A 24941-nucleotide genomic window follows, 5' to 3' on the forward strand; every position below is an offset into this window, starting at 1 on the left:
AATTGGATTTTTTGTAGGGTTATTAAGGAGCTGTATTATTGGCTGCCAAATAGCCTGTACCATAATGACTACTATGGCACATGAACCAACATGTGATTTAAAAAAAACTGTCAGTTCTGATTTATTCATCACGCTTTTCCACAATGGTAAACGTTGTCACCAGATTATAGGCCTACTGCTATATTATAGAGATTTCACAATTAAATCATTCGTTAAATCATCCGCTATTATCATTCAATGATCTCAAACGACCTTAATGTCTAGGCTACTGCATAGGAATTGGGTGTGTAGTGCTCGTTTAGGCCACCGTGTGGCACCAGCTACAATCGCAGTAAGGTGAGCGTCAGGGTTTGTTGTCATGGCCCTACTTCAAAATTGACCTACTTCTGTGTGAAGATACAAAAACCCATATTGGAAAGTCGTGTTATTATGATGAGCCTGCAATTTCTGCCGAGCTTCATCACCGCGCGCTCGGGAGAGCCTAAACATGGTATTGTGGCTAAGCGTATGCAGCTTTGCATTGTATTGTATATGTGTCGAAAATAAAGAGAACAGACATGTAGAACCATTTTTAATGATAGCTATCCTTACATAAAACACAAAAGGGGTGAACAGAAATCGCAGGAGGGAGGGCAAACAGTCCCATATGCACTCTTTTTGTGTCTAGCCTGACTTGGCTGGCTTTTAAGAATTGTTGTCAGACAAGCTGCCATCTCATCCTTTATTTATGTGTTTCTACCCCATCACAGCTTGTGGCGGTAGCAGCAGCGGTGGTGGGGGGATCAAATATTAATTTGCCAGGGTCCTGGCTGGGCAGTGGGAAGAGTAGATAGGCTCCCTACGATTATGTAAGCATTTTGGCCTGTCATCAGTCAGGCCCAAACTAACCCAAAATGGACCTAACACATCCCTGACCGCTGGAGCAGAAAACTGCGACCATTAGTGTGTGCTGTAGTTGTTTTTTTTATCAAAGAAAGGGAGCATCATAACTTGCCAGACCCTGAGGTCTTGTTAGTTTTTTTCACACTAGGGCCATACATCTATATACAACTGTACAACCACATCCAATTACGCCACACATACCAAAACATGGCACATATTAAGTCAAAACGGAGGCTGTGGCTAAGTGAAATGGCTTCTGTGTTCCACCACTGTGACTGGCGAATGACCCCCCCTCCCCCCCCCTCTTGAATGAGCTTGAGAAAACAGTTAGAAGGCCAAGACCATTAATAATCTCAAGGCTTCAGGATCAAATGTACCCTTATTACATGGTACTTTCACATTCTTCTAGGGCCATACCAATTATTTTATAGAATATACATAGCAAATACTGTGATAATGTACTACTATACTACTATATCTTGTAGGTACACCAATGCATAATTCATTAAAGCGCAGATTGATTCCAGGAATCAGCACTTTGTCGGTGCAGTGCATGCACATGTGTGTTTAGAGTCCCTTCTAAAGCAGTCCCCTATCTGTGTCCCTCTTATGTAAGGCCGATTGATTCTCTTAGACTCTCGTGAAATAATAATGAGGCATTTTGTGTCTTGTTGTGCGTCACTGGTTCTCTGTTACCGGCCCTATTTGACAGGAAAATGGCCCATAAGAGCAGCAGTCGGGATTAGATGGCGGTTTCGGCGAGCTGGCTGGAGGATCCCATTCACACTGGGCCATCACTGCACTGCAATTCACCTCCGAGACAAGCTTAGTAACAACCAACAAGAGGGCCCACTCATTCACTGGCAACCGTGGCCGGCCGCACAAAACATTCAATTAGGTCCTTTCAGAGCTACACACAGACCACTTCCTTGTTTACAAACGGCTAGTAATGGCAAGCTGGCTTGCTTGGCCAAAGGGGAGAAGAGAAAGAAGAGAGACAGAGGGAGAGAGAAAGAGAGAAACCTCTGAGTCACAGAATTGGGGCCATAAAATGCCGCCTCAGCCAAATCGGGGCGTTTTGAAAAGGAAGCACGCCGAGCGAGTACGGCTTGCCCCGACGGTGTACACATACCTTTCCACAATGAGGGTCACCGCTGTGTGCCCAGGGCCCAGGAAAGACTGTCAATAGCTCGCTTTCATGCGCCACCGAGGGGGGAATTAGCTGGTCAATGGAGGTGGCTAAGCCACGTATGCAGCGTGTCCTAGGTCAGGCCCTTGTGTTTGTTTTGGTCGCTGCACGAGACCAGCGTGACTGCAGAGCTTGTTTACCCTGGAACCGTGTCAGGCCCTCGGGGCACACACACGCACGCACACCCCCTACACTTTTATTTCTAAGTTAACAGCAACACACACTGTTTTGAAAGAGATCCTGGGTCTGCGTTGTCTGGGCTGCAGAACCTTCTGGTGTGGATAATGGTGATAAAGAGATTGAGATGGAGTTTGTTACAGTGGGTTTCAGGCCAGCATGGCAGCCAGAGCAGAAGACACAAGCCTAAATATCGAGTAACAAGTAACAATCTTTAAATGAGTACTGCAAAGGAGAAATTCATTAACTTTTTTATTGAACAAGCAAAGCAGCATATTTACACGTGCACACACACAAACACACGCACACACACACGCACGCACACACACGCAAATATACTCTTGGGCATATATATTTACACAATAGCAAACACGTACACATTGTTAGGAATATGCATGTATTTACTTCAATTTGGTGGATATAAGTATTATTTTATCACAAAGATCTAAAGTGCATGTCCTGAGGCCAAATTGTGTTCTAAAACTGGACATTTTGGTTTCTCCCATCTAAAACAATGTGAAATCTGAATGTGACCTGCATAAGGTAGATTATGCACATTTCCACACTAACAAAATGTTGATTGGCAAATCATACTTTTAACATACTGATTTACATAACTTTATTGAACTTATTAACTTTATTGAAGTGAAGTGGCCACAGGGACAACCTTGAAAGATATTATCTAATGCTGGCTATTATATTTTACCACAACTGTTTCTGAAATAAAAACTTCCCATTCAAATTAGCCACTAAACAGTGACTCCTACCACTGTCAGTGAAGAGAACTGACCAGGAATTCCTGATGAAACACTGATTACAAAACAAAAACAAAACAAAAAACTAACTTGCATCATTGAGCCCAAACAAACCAACATACCTCTAACTTGAGTAAAATAGAGATGTGAAAAAAACAGAGTGAATGTCTTTCCTTTAAGAACAGGATTTAAGACTAAAACAAGTCAACATTGCTATGATGTTTCCAGAAAGATTTTTGCGACCGTAGCTTATTAAAGACCCAAGCCGGGGACCTTTCGTCTTCCGTCCTCTCTTTCCACATCTGCTGTATCGTCATCGCCTGCTGCAAGCAATCTAGCCGTGCCTCCCGCCTATCTCCCATGTAGCACTGTAAACCGTGCTGGTAATTCACTCTAACATAGAGCACAGGAGACAGGAGTACTGTGGCAGTGGGCCTAGTTACCATATGTTCAAAGTCAGCACACAATAGTAGAAAAAAAACAGGATTCCGCGTACATCAAAGTACTGCTTACAAGAGTATAAAATTCCACAGAGGCTGCTATTCTCCTTCTCCCTCAGAGAGAAAACAAAAAAGGTCTCTCTTAAGTGAAACAGAAACAACTGGTTGGTGATGAGGAAAGTGATTTGGCCCAGGCGGTAGCCTCTGCAGGATATTTGTTTTGTTAGAAACAAGCCGAGGTAAAATATGAGAGTAAATGGGAAAAAAAAAACAAATACGGTATTCAGAAAAAAGAAAAATCTTATTTCCTTGTCTCCCGACACAGAATGGTTTCAAAACCTCACAGCTGTAGAATGTCTATGATATAGTACATGTATACATATATATAATATATATGTATATTTGTATATACACATGTTATATTTGACACATAGGTCTGGTCAGCAAAACCAAGACAGAAAAGTGCACTTCTAGTGATATCAGAATGAGATGGATGTTTTCACTATTGTGAAGTCACTGTTAACACGTAACAGTCATGTCACTTTCGGCTCCAGCGAAGAGTCTGATTCATTTGATTAAGAAAGTAAGGCAGCATGCCATTAGGAAGAAAAATGAACAATCACTTGCTAATCAGATTGTGGTTTAACTTTGGGACTCGAATCAGTGAATGAATTGAGCGCTTGTCAAAAAAGAACCAAAAAAAAGGGCCGACCACTTGCACAATCACCAAGCTGCGGCTCATGCAGAACACCAGTGTACTCCATCTTGCTCTCCCTTGGGAAACATTCACCACAACTCAGCTGCAGCGGCCGTGACCCCTGACCCCTCAACGCAAGGACGGGGGCCTCAGCTAGGAGAGCCAGAAGAACTGAAAATGTCAAGAAAATCAGGTCAAATGTGTACAAAGCATACTGTACAGACAATAAAAAGGGGGAAAAAGGCGACGGATTTGGAGACGGTTGGGGGAACTCCCTTACAAATGCTTCCTTCCCCAAAAAGTCTACAGAAACTGTAGTAGACGCATGTCCCTTAGGCTGACCTGGGGTCTGCGGCAGAGGGCGGGGATAGGCCGTGTCCATCTGAATAGCAGGCAGGGGGCCAGAGTCCAGGACATCCAGCGGGGAGGAGGCGGTGCTTCCAGGAATCAGGAGAGCCGGAGCGGGCCGGGGCTCTCCTGATGGGGAGCTGCTGCTAGGAGGCCTGCAGGAGGCGTCTGTAGTGGGGCATGACCTCGTGCTCGGGCAGGTGCAGGTTGAACTCCAGCGCCACCAGCACAGGGAACTCGAAGGCGATCAGCTCGCGGCGGTTCACCCGAAACCGCTCCTCCAGTTTCTGGCCGAGAGGGAGAGACACATCACATGCTCATTCATTTTAAATCAGACAGACACCCAAGAGGACTTGGCTGGGCACCTCGTGACAAACGGGCATGTGCAAGCGTCTTCACACACACACACACACACAGGCCTACGGTGTATTTCATCTGTCAGATGTGACATTTACAGCTACCGATTTTTGACATAACAGAACAAAAAGTATCAACATCAATGAAGATGAAGTACTAAAGGAGCAAAGAGCACAAGTAAGATATCAACTCTAAATCTTTACTATGTGAGAGAGTAAAATCACTGTTGAAACGGGCATAATTGAGCTCCCTCCCTGAAGCCCAAGACCCAAGTTGACAGACAGACACTCACGTCTATGAGATGTTTGACCTCATGCTTCTTGAGGTCACCACCGATCTTGGCAGCCAAGAGCACGCAGGCGCCGGCACAGAGCTTGCGGTTCTGCTTGTTGAGTTTGCCCTGCAGCACCAGCTTCTCAAAGTAGACAAAGGCCATGGCCACCGTTGGCTCCTCATAGCCACACTCCTCCTGAGCCAGCTTACGGATCTCCCTCTTCAGGCTGAGACACACACACACACGGTCAGCAAGGCTACAAATCTGCCGTAACAGTAAAGCATCTTGTCTGATGTCAGTTTTGATTTAAGGAGACCAATATCATACTTGTCCTATACAGTAAGAGAGAGAAAGAGATCACAGCTAAACTAGGAGCCTCTTGGATGAGTTGCAAGAGATCACAGCTAAACTAGGAGCCTCTTGGATGAGTTGAAAGAGATCACAGCTAAACTAGGAGCCTCTTGGATGAGTTGAAAGAGATCACAGCTAAACTAGGAGCCTCTTGGATGAGTTGAAAGGGATCACAGCTAAACTAGGAGCCTCTTGGATGAGTTGCAAGAGACACTAAATTATACACAGATCCAAATGAAGATATGTACTTCCTCCAAAGATTCTCGGGTCTGTGTAACTTAACATCATGTTGGACATGTGTGATCATTTAAAGTTGTGTGTGAAGTCATGAATAACAAATGGCACTTGTTTCTCTGGTGTTTAACTTGTGTACCTTCGGACTTTGCTCAAGGTTAGGCGAATGTGTGGGAACTTCTCCTTGAACGTCTCGTTCATGTCCTTCTTGAGGTCAGAGGGCTTGACGTATTCGATGACTGTGGTCTATGGGAGAAGGCAGACAGAGTTAGGTTAATGGGCAGCTAGGATGCAGCAGTCCCTTCCATGATGTCACAGGCAGGGTGGCAGAGCACAGGTCACTCAGCCCCTATTTCAGCACACAATGCCATCAAAACAGCACACTTTCAAGGGAAAAAAGGTGGCCTGTCCTTATGTTACAGGTGCCTGTGTCTGGATTGGATTAAAGTGTGATATATTCAACTCAATATTATTGAGTAATCGCATAAGTCTTCTAATTTCCTAATGGCACTATCCATTTAGCTATATTTAAAAGGGGGAATAGTTTGTGATGGAAACTATTTTGGATGGAATAAGTAAGTAAGTATAAGTATAAGCAGGGGCGCAGGAGATATTTTGAAAGTGAGGGGGACCAAATTGTGAACACAAACCCATAGTGAGATCAGATTTCCAGATATCGGATCGCCACCTCTGGCCCACTTTCGACCATAAACTTGCCAGAATATTAAGATAATACCATTGATTGTTTTCAAAATATTTTTTGATAAAAATGGTCAAAACTGTGAGATGAGCACAACGCCAGATCTGCCCTCAGACCAACTTCTTGCTATGTGTAATTCTACTTTTATTTATTTATTTTAGATTTATTTCACACTATTTGGGCCAATGGTAGAATACTCTAAAAGCAACATGGGATGTTGATATTTCATGAGGCCATGAATTAATCATCATGCCTATGATCCAAACATAGACTACATGATCAAATAGCCTAGTTAGGCCTATACTTAAATTGTCTGGTATAAACCAGATCAACTCTCCACTATGGCTTTGCAGTTAATATTTATGCAACGTTAGAACATGTTGGCTTAAGAAGTTACCAGTCCAGAACACACAGAAAATTGCAACAGAAAGTTGACTTTATAATCAACTACTATTTGTTCCAACAGCATTTAAACAAAGCATTTATAAAATTAAACAATAAATACTGTTACTGTAGTAACTGTACCACATTATCCCAAGCTTCAAAGAGCTCCCCACGTCTGTGACATTCTTTTTCGCATGTCCAAATTTCCGTCAAGGATTCCCGGGACACTGTAAGACCGGGGTACACGAAACTTGGTGGGCATGTAACCCCACATGGATAGCATGGAACCTCCTGTTTTCGTTTTGATCTGTAGCCCCCCCCCCCCCACCGCTGGACTGGACCCCCTGAAAGGAGGGTAGGGCAGACACAGTTTTCTGTGAATATCTCGAGAACCGTAGGGTTTAGGAGGACCATTTTTTTTTGTATGTTGATCTCAAAGGGCCATGTCAACACATTCCATAACCATTCATTTCATGTATAGCGCCACCTACTTAAACACAAAAAAGTAAAAATGAGGTGTTGTAATCGCAGGTATCTATGACCTAACATAGTCAAAACTTCACGAAATTGGAAGTGTAGGATCATTATGACACCCTCTGAATGCACACCAAGTTTCGTGGAATTCCGTTCATGGGGGGGCCACACAATAAATTAATTTATGTTACTATACACCAACTGGCCTGTAGGTGGCCGGAGACAGTTTTCTGTGAATATCTCGAGAACCGTAGGGCCTAGGAGGTCCACCTTTTTTTTGTATGTTGGTCTTAAGGGGGCATGTCAACCCATCCCATTACCACTTATTTCATTTATAGCGCCACCTAGTTAAAAAATAAAAAGCAAAACATTAGGTGTTTTCATCACAATATCTCTGGCTGACATGGTCAAAACTGCACGAAATTGAAAGTGTAGGATAATTATGACACCCTTACAATAAAATAATTTATGTGTACATTTAGTGACCGTACACCAACAAGGATTCCCGGGACACTGAAAGACCGGGGTACACGAAACTTGGTGGGCATGTAACCCCACATGGATAGCATGGAACCATCGCTTTTCGTTTTGATCTGTAGCCCCCCCGCTGGACTGGACCCCCCGAAAGGAGGGTAGGGCAGACACAGTTTTCTGTGAATATCTTGAGAACCGTAGGGCCTAGGATGACCAATTTTTGTGTATGTTTGCCTCCAGGGGTCATGTAAACCCATTCCATATGCACACATGTGCATAAACAGATACACACGCACACACATACATTCACAGTAATCCTACGTATGACACATACTCACACTGTAGCGGACCGCTCCATATTCTTTATTATAAAAATGTATATATATTACTTTAGGCTTATCCAACCGGGTTGCTTAAACGTAATTGGGGTTGTTAACGTCACGCAGTCAGCTGACGATAAAAGGCTGCTTGGCCTAACCTGCGGGGAGAGAGCGCTAATTACAGGAAGCTCTATCGGAGAGAGTTGTTACCGAGGGCGTGAGACATGGCGGGAGCAATTTATGTAATGGATGTACTGCTCAATCGGAAGTTCGGAGACAATGTGAGCAAAGCTAGCGGCCCCATGTTTGCGTGCGGAATAAGGTGAATATATACTCTTTTGATCCCGTGAGGGAAATTTGGTCTCTGCATTTATCCCAATCCGTGAATTAGTGAAACACACTCAACACACAGTGAGGTGAAGCACACACTAATTCCGGCGCAGTGAGCTGCCTGCAACAACGGCGGTGTTCGGGGAGCAGTGAGGGGTTAGGTGCCTCAAGTGCACTTCAGCCGTGCCTACTGGTCGGGGTTCGAACTGGCAACCCTCCGGTTACAAGTCCGAATTGCTAACCAGTAGGCCACGGCTGCCCCTTTATTTGGAATTGTATCACACTACTGAATAGAAAGCCAAAACACAAATCTACTTTATTGAACCACTAGGTATTTATGTTATCGTGCAATACAGAGACAAAATAACAGTTACAAAACATAGAAGCTATTGATGAAAACATAATGGTATGTGTACTCTATGTCCCCTTACTTCTGCAAGGGAACATGGGAATGTATTTGGAGAACCCACTCCAAAAACATCAATGGAGAGGCACTACAATGGGCACCTACTGAAGGCCAAACACAGCCTTCACTTCTGGTTTTTCTAGTAACATTCCAGAACGGAACACAATGGAAATTGTTTTGGGACTTGGGAGGGCAGGGAAGATAAGTCCCGTCTGTCCTTGGCTGCAGTTTATTTATTTATTTTTTAACAAATTCAAGATTGTGTCTAGTGTCCAGCACGATAACAAAGAGGCCGGGCGGCATGGGAAGAGAGCCGGGAGCGGGAGGGTGCAGTTATGGAAACACGATCAAAACCCACGCTCTCTGCTGGTGCATGAGAGAGCCATTCAGTCCACACACAGCCAAAAGACAACGAGGAACACAAAAACAAAACTCCTCCGGTGAAATGACCAGTCTCTTAAGCAGGGGTCATTGAGAGGACAGACTACAAACTGTGAGGTCAACCCGAGAGAGAGAGAGAAATGGATCCAATCGCCGGCTTCCAGTGCTTGTGGTTGAGAATGATGAAATGGCCTAGGCATGCCATAAACCAACACACCACAATACAAGCTGTATTGTGGTGTGTTGTCTGGCACTGTTTTTGTCTGGCACTGTTTTTGTTTTGGTGATATTCCCAGTTCATCACATGCAAGCATAGAAACTACTGTTTAGAAAGCCTCAACGTCATTGTGTACATGGACAATCCAGCCAGCAGTGGTGGCTGGAGCATCACTCACCCTGGCCTCTCCCCCCTGTTTGACTAAGCTAATGGCCGTCCAGTGGGGAATCTGGGCTGTACATGCTAGATGCTAATCTCATGACTCCCCGTGAGCCGGTGGAAGTGATGCACTCGGACTGACAAAGGCAGGAAAAACACTGGCATTCCGTGCTCAATGAAATGGCAACAATCGGGACTGCTGGACACCTCTGGACAAATGAATGAAAACACGGTGTACTCTACAGTGGGGACAAACGGCTTACGCAAAGTTACCACACTGGACACAGATGAATGAAAGACAGCCTCTGAGGCAATGCCATTGGTATTCCCAATAGTCTGAACAGCCAAGCGAAGAGGCTAGACTTCAGTAAGTAACCATGGGGGCTTCTGTATTTTACAAACAAAACAGGTTTCTCGATGTCATGGATGGATCGCGTGAGATATTGTTGTTATTGTTCCCAGTCCACCCCAAACTCACCATGTAGGAGGGAAATATGAGCACCCTCTTGTGCTTCCCGCACGGCCACTGAGGGTCATCCAGGAGGTTGGGGTCGTACTCCCTAAAGTCTCCCATGTCATTCCCTGATGGCCACAGGACAGAAGCAAACAATCACCCAGTGACATCCCCAGCAGCAGGACACACAACAGTAAAATATAATCTGCACATGCAACCATCTCCATCCTGACTACCCCTCCTCTTCTTGCCTTGACTTAACTTCACTTGAACGGTCATTTTATTACATGTGAGTATTCCTTAGTGCTGCAATAATATGTCTTAGTCGCACTGCACTTTGATTGTTTTTGATTTGTTTTTTGTTTAAAGTCACTTTTATGCTACATGACAAATTAAAGCACTGATTTGCAAAGTGACCAGAAGAGTTGATTAACCAGACAGAGGAGAGGAGAACAAGAGGGCAGACGGCACAGCCGTTCCACCGGGCTAAGAGTGTGCCCTGGCTCACAGACCTGTGTCAAGGCTGCTCTGGTTGCTGTTGGCACGTGCCAGGCTCAGGCTCCTGTGGCTGGCGTTGCGAGACTGCGAGAAGGATGACGTGGAGTCGATGGTGTTCCTCCGCCCGAGCACGTTGGTGGGGTAGAGGAATTGGGTGTAGGATACAGTCTGCAGGTGGAACAAAACCACAGACATACACACACACACACACACACACACACACAACACAGACACAGCAGTACAGCAGATTAGTCTACCAGAGTCTCACTTGGTGTAGAACAGTCTACCGAGAGGTACAGAGGATGGCTGCAGAGGAAAAGGACCGGTGCTGCATTCCTCGTCACAACTTAAGCCGCCCGGTAAATATTTACTCTCATTCTGACTCGAAACAAACAGTGCGTCCTTGGGTAGCAGAGATGAAAGTTCCAGAAGCCCTCCTCACCTTGCCATCTGCACCCAGCTCCACGCCGTCCAGCCCGATCACCATCTCCTTGGCACTGACGCCGCCCGAAGGGTGCCGCTGACGCCCACTCTCCATTTTCACATCCCTGCCGAGGCAAAAAACATCACGATAGACTCGCCTCGCTCAAAATGGCCGTCTCGGTCATCCAATGCCCTTCTGCTTTTCCTTAGTGCCCACACCACCAGGCCCTGCTGCCCTTCCCTAGTGCCCACACCGCAACCCTTCCCCCACCCACCTAAAAAAAGCCCACAGAACTCCCACACCCAGGCAGAAAGCCCTTAAACAAAGCTTTTCCATGTTTCCCAGAAAAAAGATATCAAGCCAAGAGTTTAATACAGTTCCTTTGGATAGATTAGCATGTTGGGGGAAGGGCTGAATTGCAAAAGTTTTGAGGAGATTTAGTCAGAAGTCTTCCATTCTATGCCAATAGGGAAATAAGACATTGTTCATGTTGGCAGCCGGCATGTAGGAATGTGAACTGTTACAGTTCAAGCCGTTGCATCACCAGGGTGTCACATTTCATACTTCTATAGCAGATTCCAAATTTGTAGTTAGGACAGAGAACTGAATTTCAGTCCTATCCTGTATGATTTTGTTGTTTGCAATATCCCATTTTCAAAGCATTTTAGGGAATGTTTGTGGGGTTACAATACACAGACAATAAACAAAGGAGCAGGCTAAGGTATTGGGGCTCTCTCTTCACGAGTAACTGATTAAGGAAACGTTTTGTTGCAAGATAAGAGGAAGTACAGTTTCCTCACGTTTCATAATTGTTGTTTTTCATGCACTGTGCATGTGACTCCGGCAGATAACTCCTGAAGTCTAAAGCTACCGCACAGCGACATTTCACTGTCTGCTCCTCATGTCAACATCTGCTCACAAATGTGACCAGGAGGGTGCAACTGTGGGCCATGTTAGACCAGGAGGGTGCAACTGGGCCAAACTCGCAAATCTAAATCTTAGAATTAATTATCATGTGACTTGAGCTTGATGGCCAGATTGTGATGACATAATGCCGTCGTCATCTTATCAGAGCTGTTTGTTTACAAACAATATTGGCTTATCCGGAGTATCAGGATCTGATGTTGACGGTTTGGGTTCCAGTCCTCCCTCGGCTGGGATTAGACGAGAGGGTGACACTAGTGAGGCCAACAGTCTTGTGATTTGTGTATATACTGTGCTGCCAGGGCCAGTGGGAGAGGAGCAGATCTCGGGAGAAGCCGAGGAGTCTGGCTCCTTGACCATGACACAGTTGTTTTCAGCCTGATCGGGTTACCTGGCTAAAACACTCAGGGGTGTCAGCGGGAGCATTCATTAAGGACGAGACGGACAAAAGTAATGAAACAGCCAAATCTAACCCCAACCCCACCACACACACCCTTTCCCCCACATTAATGCATGACAGATGTACAATGGGCAGTAGAGTGAGGAAGACGAGGAAGAGAACAGGCAGGAGAGGTCAGACGGAGAGGAACCTCTAGTGCAGCTCAACCAAAGAAACAGCAAACACAAAAGAGCAACAGAATCCCCCAGAGGAAGGATACCAGTGACCATTAGCCCCCTTTACCTGTCCAAGAGCAAAAGCAGCCGGGCTTGAAAAAAGGGGGACAACACATCAGCTCGTTTTTCCTCATCTCACTACTGCGTCCCTCCAGGGACCTGAGGCCAATTAGCAGACTAACAGACTAGCTCAAGCTCGCTCTCGGAAATCATTCACTGTAACTAGGCCAAAAACAAATCAGCAGCACCATCACCATCACCAGCAGCAGCAGCAGCAGCAGCAGCAGCAGCACTGACACCAAGATAGAAAGAGGAGCACAGGAATACTGAAGTACTCCAAAGGGGCATGTCCTACATCTTGAAGAGGGTATTTTTTAGTGGAGTTCTCAGTCCGTCAACAAAACAGCTACCTTGTGTGCGTTCTGATAAGACTAGCTCTAACTGTCTGGTCCAGAGTAGAGGCTTAGAGAAGGACGTGTGTCGGCCAGAGGGTCGAGAGGGTCGGCTCGGCACTGGGCTGCCAAATGCGTCGGGGTAGTTCCCGAGGCCATTTCCTGAGGAGACTTCGGAGGGACAGTGGTGGGGAGGTCTCTAATTGTGCGGTCAACATCTGAAGCTGCCCTTTCCCACCAAGCGCAACAGCATCAAGGCGGTCATTATGTTGGATTTAAAGCAGACACTCGATAGTTGGAATAGAGGGTGCATTCACTGGCTTTCATCCCTCTCTCCCTCCAGTGTTTATCAGCTCATTTCCTCCCCTTAGTTTTGCTCTGACTGGACACGGGAGGCAGTGGCTCCAAGGTCGCGTCCCAGCCTCCCCACCGCGGAGGAGGGAGAGAGAGAGAGAGACAGAGAGAAAAAAGAAAGAGAGGGAGAGAGAGACAGACAGAGAGAGGGAGTACAGAGTCTGTGAGCCAGAATAACTGCCCCGTGCTGTGTGAAATAATGAACCCTCCATTCACTATTGTTTCAGCCCAAGGCAAACCCAGCCTATAGACTTATACCACCACTCTCTGAGTCAGTTGGAGGCCAGTGGATGGGTGTACGTTTAAGAGGTGGCTGTGGTGCAGAGGGGTAGACTGGGGGTGAGTGGGGTGGGGATCAATATCAGCATTGTTAATTTCATCTTATAACTGCAACAGTAAAGCCAGTGAGGGAGCAGGGCAAGCACAGTGGTGGGTTTCAGCTCCAATTTGTTGTTTGTTTAGAAATGAGAGTTTTCTGAGAAGGAACACCAATGTTAGAGCTGAGAGATGAAACCAAAGCATGCCAAGAAGAGTGTGCAGGCAAGAGAGGAGCAATGGTCAGGCCCTGGTTGAAATATGAAGACACGGAAAGCCTCTTGTGCAGCATTGCATTTAGATTTGTGTATTAAGTGTCACTACAAGCTCCACTAACCCCACAAGTAGTAGAAATATAAACTCTAGCCTGCTGGTTGAACAGTAACAGAGAAGATGACTGCCAAGATCCACCTCGACCTGTAATTGCACATGTTTTAAGTATGACAGTACCGTATCCCAGCTGTGACTGATAATAAGACTTTTAAAGAGATTAGAGGAGTTAGCACTGTCTGAAGGTGCATCCATATCTGCCTTAGGCATGGCCCATTACTGTTAGAATTGGTGTTAATAAAAGATGACTTGCATAACATGCGAGTGCTATTTGCTTCAGGGCTACTCTCCATGGAACTGTATACACAAAAACAAAAATGAGAGCACGGACGGAGGGGGACAGGGGGTGGGGGCCGGCGGGGGGGGGGGGGGGGGGGGGGGGGGAATAAAGAAGGCTTGCATGCTGAAGAATACATACCCTGCTTGGCTACAATCTCGATAGGGCAGGACAGAAAAAACACTATAGAAGGATCTTCTGCCACTGATAAGGACTATCCTACAAGACAAAATGATAGATCAACTAATTAAAGTGACCCTATGTGGGTGCAGAACTCACAGGAACAGTGTGCAGAGATGAGATATTAAATGACAAAGGTCAGGAAATAAGGACAAAGGACCCCATTTCTACAGTCCGTGATGTGTTCCTCATTGTGTTGAGTCACTGGGTTGTCACAGGTCTATGGAACATTAGGACTGTTTAAATGAGGCGTGCACCTCTGTGTAAACACTTAAATAAATAAAGAAGACATAACAGAGGAATAAAACAGGGAGTGCTCCTCAGCAATGCTCCACATTTCTCCTTTTTTTCTTGTCTTGATGGATTTGGGTCTCCTGCAGTGGGTGTTGTGTAACTTTCTCTGCTTTGAAGGTTAGTAAATGTCTTTGGTGTATTAAAGCCTCTCACATCCTGCTCTTCCTCTGGTGTATTTCCTCTGATGTATTTGCCATGTATCATGGCAAGAATGTGTATGGGAGAGTGTTTTGTTTTTGGATCAGGCATATCATGTTACGAATAAGAAAACATTGAATTTCTGCTGACACCCTTCTCAGAACATGGCCCTTTCCAGTCCTGTTGTGCCTCAGTCTGGCCTGTGGCAACACAACAGTTATCTCAGCAAAAATGAATCTGAGATACAACAAACAAACAAACAAACAAACAAGGCCTCCAGACACCCTGCTGCAACCACTTTCCCACCACTTTTCTTCTACCCACTTAACTTTTAGTTATAATAAACAAAAAACAGGACAACAACTCTATATCCACTCTCCCTGTTCACCACATGCTGTCTATCATTTACAACCCCTTATGGGTTTTGGATTTTGCCCAAAGTGTACACACAGAGCGCTCTGTGTTCATCTCCAGAGCACAGTAGTCACAACTACAGTATGTTGAAGATGAACCTGAACATTGACTAACTAATCATCACCTCTCTCATAACAAAGAGCAAACGTGTCAATTATTTCACACAAAAAAACCTCTTTGCGTCATGGAGTCTGTTTTAAAGCCTAACTTAGAAAGTCGAGAGGTTAAAACTACACTCCACAAACATTGATGGACAAGGCCTCTACGAAGACCTACTACTCATTTATAACTTCACTTACAATCCACACGTCTCACCACAGTAGAGAGTGGAAAATTACCGACACTGACATCTCACTAGTTTAACTCTCTTTTAAATATTTATCTTTAGCTCTGCTCTTAAAAACAAGAGATGTTTGTTTCCATGATCACACATCCCAATAGAGGTAATAGATTTGAGACTGTATTTTGATTGTGAAATGTCAATTTAAAATTTGGATGCCTGATTTTAAAAACCCATCTTTAGCATCTTCATGCATGATGTTATACACTGCATGGAGTTGTGCAAGATCTATATAAACACTGTTATTGGATTATGATGATCTGTATAAAGTGGAGTGTCAGCTTTGTATTGCAAAGTAAGATTTATTCTTTCTAGTAGAATATAAATCCTAGATAGCTCTAGCTCCTGAATGAACTTGTTTAACGACAGTCAGGAAGTCTTTTAAATGACTGACATCATGAGGTCAGATAAAGAGAACATTATCTCAAACAGGTTTAACAGTAAGTCTGCAGGAATATTGCCCAGACAAGAATGGACTGAAGAGGACAAACTGTTCTTGTGTTGGGTTCACATGGGTGTGTCAAGTGATAACACTTTATTACTTCTCGTCTATTTGCTTAATATGTTAGTATGCATGCACTGGGACAGGAATAATTTTGTCTACAAATTTCCATCTCAAAATGATCACAACAATGTTCAGATGGTTCATTTCAGTTTTCACAGTTTGTACACCCAGGACTGTTCTATATGTGGGGTGGATTTGGCGTGGTGTGCATACCTTCCATTGCGCATGTCATGCTGCCTCATGTTCTTGATGAAATGAACCTTTTTAAAGCTCTTTGGTCGTGGGGAACCTGATAAGGTTCGGCACCTGGGCACAAGAAAAGAGAAGAGTGGAGAAGAGAAACAGAGAGTTAACACATCTTTACCATCACAATGTCATTCTGTAGGTGTGTGTGTGTGTGTGTGTGTGTGTGTGTGGGGGGGGTCTGTGAGATTTGCCTTGTCACTGTGTGACGCTCTTGGTGTTCTGCTTGCAGACACTGTAATTAAGTTAGGTTTGACTCATCCTATAAGCAGATTCAGCAGCAGCCATACCTGCGGAGAGGAGCGTTCTCCTCAATGTCCTCCAACGTTTCCAGTGACGAGCGCTGGGAGATGAGTCTCCGCCTGCACAGATTAATGCAACAACAGAGTCAAGAAAAGGGGAACAGAGAGAGGAATGAATGGGGTTTTAGAAGTCTTCCTGACATAAACCAGCCCCCACTTCAAAAGGATTGGCTCACTGCAAACCATGTTTTGAGTGACGTGAAACACATGTTGTGTCACATAATATTAGATTGACTACGACACTGTTTTATATGAAAACAAAGGATTAAAACAATCCTGAAGAAATACAGAAGATGACCCTGGCAGCACTTCAAAATCTCACTTCGCATTTCAAAAGGTTTGTGTGAGACATATAAGCACCAAATAATCTCTCAAACAAGCTTTTACTGGAACTCCCTCACAATTCTGTTGTGTGGAAGGCACTGCGGCATCCATACCACATTCGGGTCCAAGTAGGCACGGGGACCCAGGTTTATATCCGACCCACGGTCATTTCCCGATCCCATCATTGAGGATTCTCCCACTTGTTCCCTGTCACTCTTCACACTGTCTTTCTGAGTGAAGGCAAATAGCCCTAAAATTATACTAAAAAAAGAATCACAAATCAATACCATCAGCCACTCTGAGCACAAACTCTCCCTTAAACTGCTGTGAAGTTTAATCTCTTTAAAAATAAAAGTAAACTGTTTCACAGCGTGTGCTCAGTGAATCTGTGAATGGCATTCTGTGAAAGTCCAGGTTAAAGTTTATCACTGATATCCAAACCTCGACATCAGTCAAGCATGCACCATACATAGTATTTTGCACAGCAGCCGCCTGCTCCACAATCAGCACTGTGTAAGGGGATCGGCCAGTGGAGGCCAGGGAGAGTTCAGTGTCACTCTCAATGACACCTTGAGTTGGAATGCAGGCCATTAGCTGCAAATTTGCAAAGACAATTGTTCTTTCAGAGAGAGCATTAAGGTAGGGCATTAACACCTCTTTTGTATTTCAACAGAAGACTGGTGCCATGCTTTCACAGCCAGTTAAAGTTTGCTCAGTACTGCCACACAGGTTAAATGTTACCAAACAAGCAAACTGTTTGTTACTTGTGGACCTGTGTCAGGGTGTGATTGTTGGGGTGAGGCATGTGCGGCCACTAATGCAGTGAGCGAAGACGTCTGAGGGGAGTGACAGATTCCCTGCAGGTTGTCAACACGTCAGTTTGAAGGTCACCTCCGTGAATGCATGTGATTGATGAGAGCCCTTGATGTTCAGAGGGCCAATCAGAAACACGCTTCAGAGTCATTCTCCGCTCTCCACTACCGTATCTAAGGGCATCCACACGGAGACGCTTTTTGGTTTAAATGCACGTTTTGCATCGTTTTGGCCGATCCAGTGTTTCCCATACATTGACTTATTTGTGGCGGCCCACCCCAATATCAACATTGACCACCACACAATGATTTTCCAGGTTGTACTAAATTGTGCCTAAATCTGGTTAGCATCATAACCACGCTGTGCTAATTTGTTAAAAACTGTTGTATTCAAGTTAATTCTGCAAACCAACCACCACAAATGGAATTCAATTCTGTGGGAAACACTGCCGATTATCCAAACGAACCCTGTAAACTAAGAGTCACTGTATGCCAGACTCTCATGCCCTTACTGTGAAGAGTTTGAATAACTACATCTATACGCCCATAGGCCAGGATTAAGCGTTGGGGAGGTTAACAAGGTGAATTTAGTGTTTGTTATATAAATCTCACTCCCCTCCATCGTGGCCATTGAGACCATCCAGGGCAAGCAATGCCTGCGTAAGGCGCACAGCATCATCAAAGACTGTTCTCACTCACCAGACTGCTCACCTTACTCCCCTCCGAGAGACGTTACAGGTCTGTCCGCACCCGGACTAGCAGGTTCAGAGGAAGCTTCTTCCCTGTGGCTGTCACCTTACTGAACACTAACTCTGCACCTCCATGTCAACCAACCAACTACCCCCCAACCTACTAACACCACCACCACTTGCTTAACTGTATACTACTGTCCACACTGCACTGTCATATACTGTTTACACTGCACTACCTGCCTGTACTGTTGACACTGTACTTTCCTGCTTTTTCTCTGTATGTGTACTCTGCACAATGAAAATAAAGTTGAATCTAATCTAATATAATGAACGTTAAAATCAGTTGCGCTGCTCCTGTATTCATGAGCCATGCGGAGAACCTCAAACGACACTAAGGGCAGGGGGAAGACAGAGCAGATATGGAGTTGTGAACTCTGTGTACACTCCCTTGCCTTACTGACACACAGACAACAGGCCCGACACTTCACACAGATTTCATTGTGCTAGAGGTCATACTGTATGCAAGACAACAACAATAACAACTTTATTTCACCAGCTAATAAAGCTGATAAGATCTCTCAACGATTTTACTAGTCTTCAAAAAGACTCACTATGCCTGGGATCTTGCCCCTGTGAGTCGGCAACAGAAAGGTTTTCTAGTAACGTTTTTAACCGAAAGCCGAATCAATGGAAAAGGCATAACCTCTACCACACATTACTCACTTACGACAGCCATGCCACTCTTATTTACATTTGAGAAGAGTGAATCATTTCAAAAGCTGTTATTACAACGTGACACTGACCAGTAATGGATCACCAGCAAGCAACTTCAACACAGAAAGGCATGCTGGACCTCCAAGGGTAATTTCCCCAAGAAACAAAACACTACAATAGAAAAGAACTCTGTCTGACTCATTCCCTCTCATTTCCTCTTTCACAGAGGGTGTATCAGACATGGCTGGGAATTCACATCCAACAATTACATTAAGCAAAGTATTGGCTGGACCTATTAAAAGACTTTAATCGGAATGTTCAGAACAATTCCGGATTCAATTTGCAGAAAGAAAAAAAAAAACCTTGCCTGATTCAAAGAGCTGAGGCCAGTACATTTGGCAGTATGGCAATTACACGTTCAACCATGTGCTAATCCAATTTTGAAGGGCTGTACTTCAAAAAAAGAGAAAAGGAAAAAAAACAGCTACCAAGAAATGAAATCAGTCAGGAGATGGTGAGAGTCAAACATCTGCTGCTCAGAGCTCTTGCTTTCCAAAAATAAGAGCGCAGTGGGCAAAGACATTGTGTTCGTCTCTGACAGCTCAAAGTGGAGATATCTTCCTCTCCAGACTCTTTATTAAATCTCCCCATTTCCTCTGGGAACCTGTTGTTGCACACAAAATAAAAGATTTTTTGGAATGCCTGGAAGACGGCGTTCAAACTGCTTTCCTGAACAATCTGTTCTCGGCTTATGCAATCTCACAGAAATGGCAAGCATGTCTTCAGTCCAACCACACAATCACTGGGACATGACCCAATCTCACTAAATATCTTGGGCCTGCCACAACCACCGGTTAAAACAGCGTTCCCACGGCGGTCATATGGAAAAAGGTGGAAATGGCTTCCAATTACGAGCTAAATTCGTTTTCACTGACAAGGTGGATAATTGTATGTCTATCTTTATTTGTGCTCAATGAGTCAGCATAACCAAGTTTAAACAGAGAGAAGTAAAGGAGAGGAGTGAATGAGTACATTTGTTGCGCCGTCTCTTCTCCAGAACATGCTGGCAGCTCATCTAAGGGCCTGAAGTGTTCCTGGCTAAGAGAGGCGGGCTCGGAGTCTGGCTGCTCAGAGACAGGAAGTGGACACTGGAAGGAGGGAGAGGTGGTGGGGTTGGGCATCCTGCCTTCTCTCTGCCAGCAGGAACCTGCGTTCACTTTCACCAGCTGCCCCCCTGAGAACAAGCCAGACTCTGTGCAGGCGAGCCTGGGAGCTTCCATCACCACTGCCAGGGGAAATGTATCCACATACACTTTAACTAACACATAGCGCTCCAAAAAGAGCCTTTCAGATTCAAATCCTGCCCTACTTTTGTCTCCTTTAGGGCCGTGTGGCCATCACTCTACCCATCATCTAGGCTATGCCAGCCATGAGGTGCTATTCCATTTCCCTACAGAGAGTTCGAAATCTGAGAACTGGGAAACGTCATCGCTAATGAGCGTATGCAGCTGGACAGGTCTGCACTTGAAGAGAAGATAGCGGACCTTCCTCTGGCCACGTGGACCTCGGAGAACAGACAGTCAAGTGCTGTGGCACGAATGTGGACCCTGAACAATCACCCTGCCAGGGAAAAATTCAGAAAAATTCAAAAGTTTAAAGACAGTCCATGAAAAATAAGGGGATGGAAAGAGGAGAGAAAGAGAGAGAGAGAGAGAGACAGAATTTTATTGTTGTCGCATTCTTATCACCCCCTCCCTGTTTCATATTTCTCTGGGCCACTGTAACAAAAGGGAAAAAAAAAACAATGAAGGGCAGGCATGGCATGTACTGGGACAGCAGGCTCTAATGTTACAGGGTGTTTATGTCCTGCGCTCCAAGAGGACAGCAGGTGTGGAGCAGGTGCAACGTGCTCAGCACTCACACACCAGACCCAAACAGTGGACAGCATTGGACTGAACACCGTCCAAGAAGCTCACAAAAGCGCTGTATTACTGAGTAGGGAGACTGAGTGAAAGAAAGACAGATTTAGAGAGAGAGAGAGCAAGAGAGAGAGGGAGAAATTAAAAATGGATTTACATTGATCACTTTCAGGCATATGCCTTTACCCTCATTAGGCAAGGCAAGGCAGCTTTATTTGTATAGCGCAATCCAAACCCAAGGCAACTCGATGTGCTTTACATCATCCGAGAACAGAGAGCAGCATACTGTACAGAATGAATAAAAGGATGAGGGAACAATAAAAAATGTAAAAAGGAAAATGAAACCTGTGAACTATGTGAACATTAAAAGATGAAACTGCCTTCACGTGACAGAACATCAAAACACAAACGTAACAGCCATGCAATGTAAACACACATGAAACACACAAAGCCTAAAGGCAGTGGACCCTGCAAGGGGGTTTATTCTACGATCAGCATTGACGTCTAATGAAATACTGTTGTAATGTGGGCCTTTGTTTAGCTGCAGAGTTGCAGTACTTTACTGATTTCATCATAATCAGATAAACCAGTGGCCAATAAGACCAACAGACAAAGCCAAGCCTCTGAGTGTAGCCACTGTTTCACATGTGCGTGTGTGGCTCTCAACACATAATAATCATGCCCATGCTCTTGTTGAAGTCTATTAGGTGACCACTATACCATTATGTGCAGTACCTGGGGTTGACAAGCATGGCCAGGAAAGCTGGCCCTGTTACAGAGGAATCTGTTAGGAAGGTCAGTTCAAGACAGTAGTGTTTTTTAAAAAAAAAAAAAAAAAAGTAAATAAACTCCCTATGTCAGTGATCCTGCCATACTTCTCTCTTCTGTGCAACTGTTTTTACACATACACACTCGTATGTGTGCACTACACACAATCACATACAATTTTGGGCGGGTGTGCTTTGCACTGCATGACAGTATCAGCCCCAACTGCCAACAGACGTCAGTAGCAGATGTCAACACATTGCATGGAGGGTCTGTGCTGACAATGAAAGTAGAAAAATGCAGAGCACCACCACTCAGACCAGGCATGTCGGGGCAGACAGAGGTGGGATGGCCTGTGCTGTTCTTGCCCGGGAGCTGTTATTTCTGCAAGCAGGAGGGACAGGCGGATGAGGCGAGGCACAAATGGGCGGTAGACTAATGGTTTAAAAACACACACACACACACACACACACTGTTGAAGAAATTGCATAATGTGCACACACCCTAGTTCTAGTACTGTAAATTCTACTTACAAAGACCAAGTGCCACTAGGTCTAAGTTGTAAATGTAACCTAAACAATAATATATATGCTTGTTTAAAATCTGTATTGCACAGTATGCACATGAAGCCTCCTCCTTACACATTACTATGGCCTTCTTTCACTGATAAGAGGTTTTAAATAACCTGACTGAAGTACCAAAAGCCTAACAAAGAAACACGTCAAAAGAGATGTGTGTAATCTATGCCAAGGTCAGAGAACCATTCACTCAAACAAACTGGTGAGCAAAAAGTCTCTAGGCTAAGACTGACATCATTTGTAACCAATACCCTAGAAAGCTTCGTCATAGAATAGATCCAACTGGGGATTTTGCCAGACAGAATATAACACTAACAGAATGAAATTGCTGATCAGAATTGAGTTATGTTATCTAATATTGTCCACCCAAACACTGTCCACTACTGCAAAGCAGGTCAGACAGTATTCAACCTGTAAATTACAGTGTCAAGGTCAATGGGCATGAAACAGAGAGATCCTTAGTTTAACCTTAGTTTCATTTCTCAACTGAAGTAAATGAAATCACCATCTTTTAACAAGTCCTGAAAACTCAATCTAAACTGCAGCGATTGAAATTGCAGCAATGCAGCAATATAGTTCAGCTAAACACTGCACCACTTTCAAGTCAACATTTACCAAAAACCACAGCCTGCAGCTGACCACTGGGATATGACCTAACTGTTTGGGATTGGAGAATACAATGTCCTTGCTGTCATAACAAGTAGGACAGAAGGAACATTCATTCAAGCTGTCCTAATACATTTCCGCGTGGACACAAAAGTATGACAGGGACAGTGCTTAGGCTATTTGTTAGGCTTCCATCCATCAAGTAAGAAGGAACCTGTGAACAGTGTTGGACAATCAACATTTCACGTCCAAAAACCTACAGTGATGGTTGAAGCATACCAGAAATAAAATAGATTAAGAGGCATGTCATATTATTCTCTAAACATCTCAGGTTCAAAGGGTGTTGTCCTTTATTTTCATTTGTTCTGAGAAATGAGACTGCAGATTACATTACATATAGTAAGGTGACGATCAAATCTTTGTTTATCATCCACAATGTCGTTGTTAAAAACATTTAGGAGGGTTTACCTGGACCTTTGAAGCTCCAGAGCAGAGTTACCTATCTGACCACCTTCCAGACTGTAGTTCTGCGAGGATTGTCTGGCATAGGCGGCAGGTAGAATTCCCTGAGTGTAGGTCTGAAGTCTCCCTCGGGTCGCTGGTGGCACTGCAGAGAAGGGAGAGCTAAACACAGACGGTGCCACCGGGGGCCCGCTAGAGAACGCGTCGCCCTCCGCATCTGCACAGGGGGAGGCTGCAAAAGAGCCCATTCCAAAACTAGCTCGGTTGTTCATGTTCAGAGCCTGGTTTGCAGCAGCCAGTGCTTGGGCCGCCGTGGCAGGGGCAACTGGAGCACCAGCCGAATACAGAGCACGGTCTGCAGAAACCAGGCTCTGTCTAGTCCTTGCCTCAGCAGAATTGTCCTCATCGATGTTATAGTCTCCATCATCCTGTACTGGTCGCCCGTCTAAAGAAATGTTGCTAAGGAAAGAGAGTGCAGCTTGCCTCCGCCGAGGATCTATGCGTTTCCGTGTATGCTCGAGACTGGAATGCTTCATCTGTAGCGTGGCTGCATTGCTGCTCGTGGCAGCCGCCATGGTCCACCTTTAGCGATAGATTCGAATGAGTGAGTAGTGTTTTTCAGCAGGGTGGTTTCATAATGTGTAATTCTCGTATTTATATGTCCCACACGCCATGGCGTTGTCTTTTTAGTGGAAGCGTTTGACTGTGTGTACAAAAAAGGTAGGTCACGTGTATGCAGGATTGTGGTAGCAGGAAAAGCCGTCTGACCAATAGGGTTGGGGCTCATGTGAAATGTTTTTTTCCTCTGTTCATTCTTGATCCTCCCCTTCAGCCTCCAGAACATAGGATTCCCAACATTACATAAAATGTAATGGTAACGACATGGGGCAAGAGCCTTACCTGAACTTTGCCAGTGCAACTTTACGCATTCTTATTTCGTTATGGTTGGATATCAGAAGCCCTAAGCTTTGCATCATTAGGCTACGCCACGTTCCTAGAAGCAGCAGCGGTTACATTTAAAATTCTTTAAATAAAAACATTTCACAGAGTAATTGGCTAACTATCAAAATAAATGTAACAATGTTTTTAGCAAGAAGCTAGCCACCACTCTTTGTTTCCTGTACAAGTACATATAGGCTATAAGCTATGTCTGAAAATATTTTTTATCACTCTTCGGAATGTAAAGTATTCGAATCCCTACCCGTGCGCAGGAGCTACCTGCAAGAAGACGTTTTATTCATGAATCATGACTGCAAAGCAGAGCGTGTCAGCATAGCTGTTTTCAGAAGAAGAAAAAAATATTATTCGAATCCTTAGCGCCATCTGTCGACAAGTCAATGTATTACAGATGGAATGTGAGACCAGAAGAGTTCTGTCCTCATAGCCTGGTTTCACCAGATTCAGTCTGGGTATTTCTCCATTGGGAAATGTTCCCAACCCTAGCATCGTAAATGGGCTTAGACTTGCTTTAACTTTGAAATCATTTGTCTAGTCTAATCAGTCACATTGATTAGGGATTCC

General features: G+C 44.7%; 1 protein-coding gene across 3 annotated transcripts; it reads right to left on the minus strand.

The window, feature by feature from the left end:
• Positions 1 to 2483: 2483 nt before the first annotated feature.
• Positions 2484 to 24640, minus strand: cables1 (Cdk5 and Abl enzyme substrate 1). Of its 3 annotated transcripts, XR_006032185.1 has the most exons (11): positions 23427 to 24640; positions 16537 to 16608; positions 16217 to 16309; positions 14274 to 14351; positions 10944 to 11049; positions 10516 to 10669; positions 10028 to 10131; positions 5844 to 5950; positions 5138 to 5345; positions 4483 to 4775; positions 2484 to 4311 (listed from the first exon to the last, which is right to left on the minus strand). XR_006032185.1 is itself a non-coding variant. In XM_042094111.1 (10 exons), exons 1-10 carry the CDS (start codon positions 23993 to 23995, stop codon positions 4635 to 4637), a joined length of 1632 nt encoding a protein of 543 aa, XP_041950045.1. In that variant the 5' UTR covers positions 23996 to 24640; the 3' UTR covers positions 2484 to 4634. The 3 variants fall into 3 exon arrangements, 2 of the variants coding, with proteins under 2 accessions (XP_041950045.1, XP_041950046.1); XM_042094111.1 differs by having other exon boundaries at positions 2484 to 4775; XM_042094112.1 differs by lacking the exon at positions 14274 to 14351 and having other exon boundaries at positions 2484 to 4775; positions 23427 to 24627.
• Between the last annotated feature and the right edge of the window lie 301 nt (positions 24641 to 24941).

Source organism: Alosa sapidissima, chromosome 1, assembly GCF_018492685.1.
Source record: "Alosa sapidissima isolate fAloSap1 chromosome 1, fAloSap1.pri, whole genome shotgun sequence".
NCBI classification, from domain to species: Eukaryota; Metazoa; Chordata; class Actinopteri; order Clupeiformes; family Clupeidae; genus Alosa; species Alosa sapidissima.

Excerpts from the sequence above, each read along its gene's own strand:
- cables1 (XM_042094111.1), bottom strand. The coding sequence starts at position 23,995 with ATGGCGGCTGCCACGAGCAGCAATGCAGCCACGCTACAGATGAAGCAT. Across the intron at positions 11,050-14,273 it reads CGAGATTGTAGCCAAGCAGG|GGATGTGAAAATGGAGAGTG; the intron begins GTATGTATTCTT and ends TTGCCTCGGCAG. Across the intron at positions 4,776-5,137 it reads AGGTCAAACATCTCATAGAC|AAACTGGAGGAGCGGTTTCG; the intron begins GTGAGTGTCTGT and ends CCTCTCGGCCAG.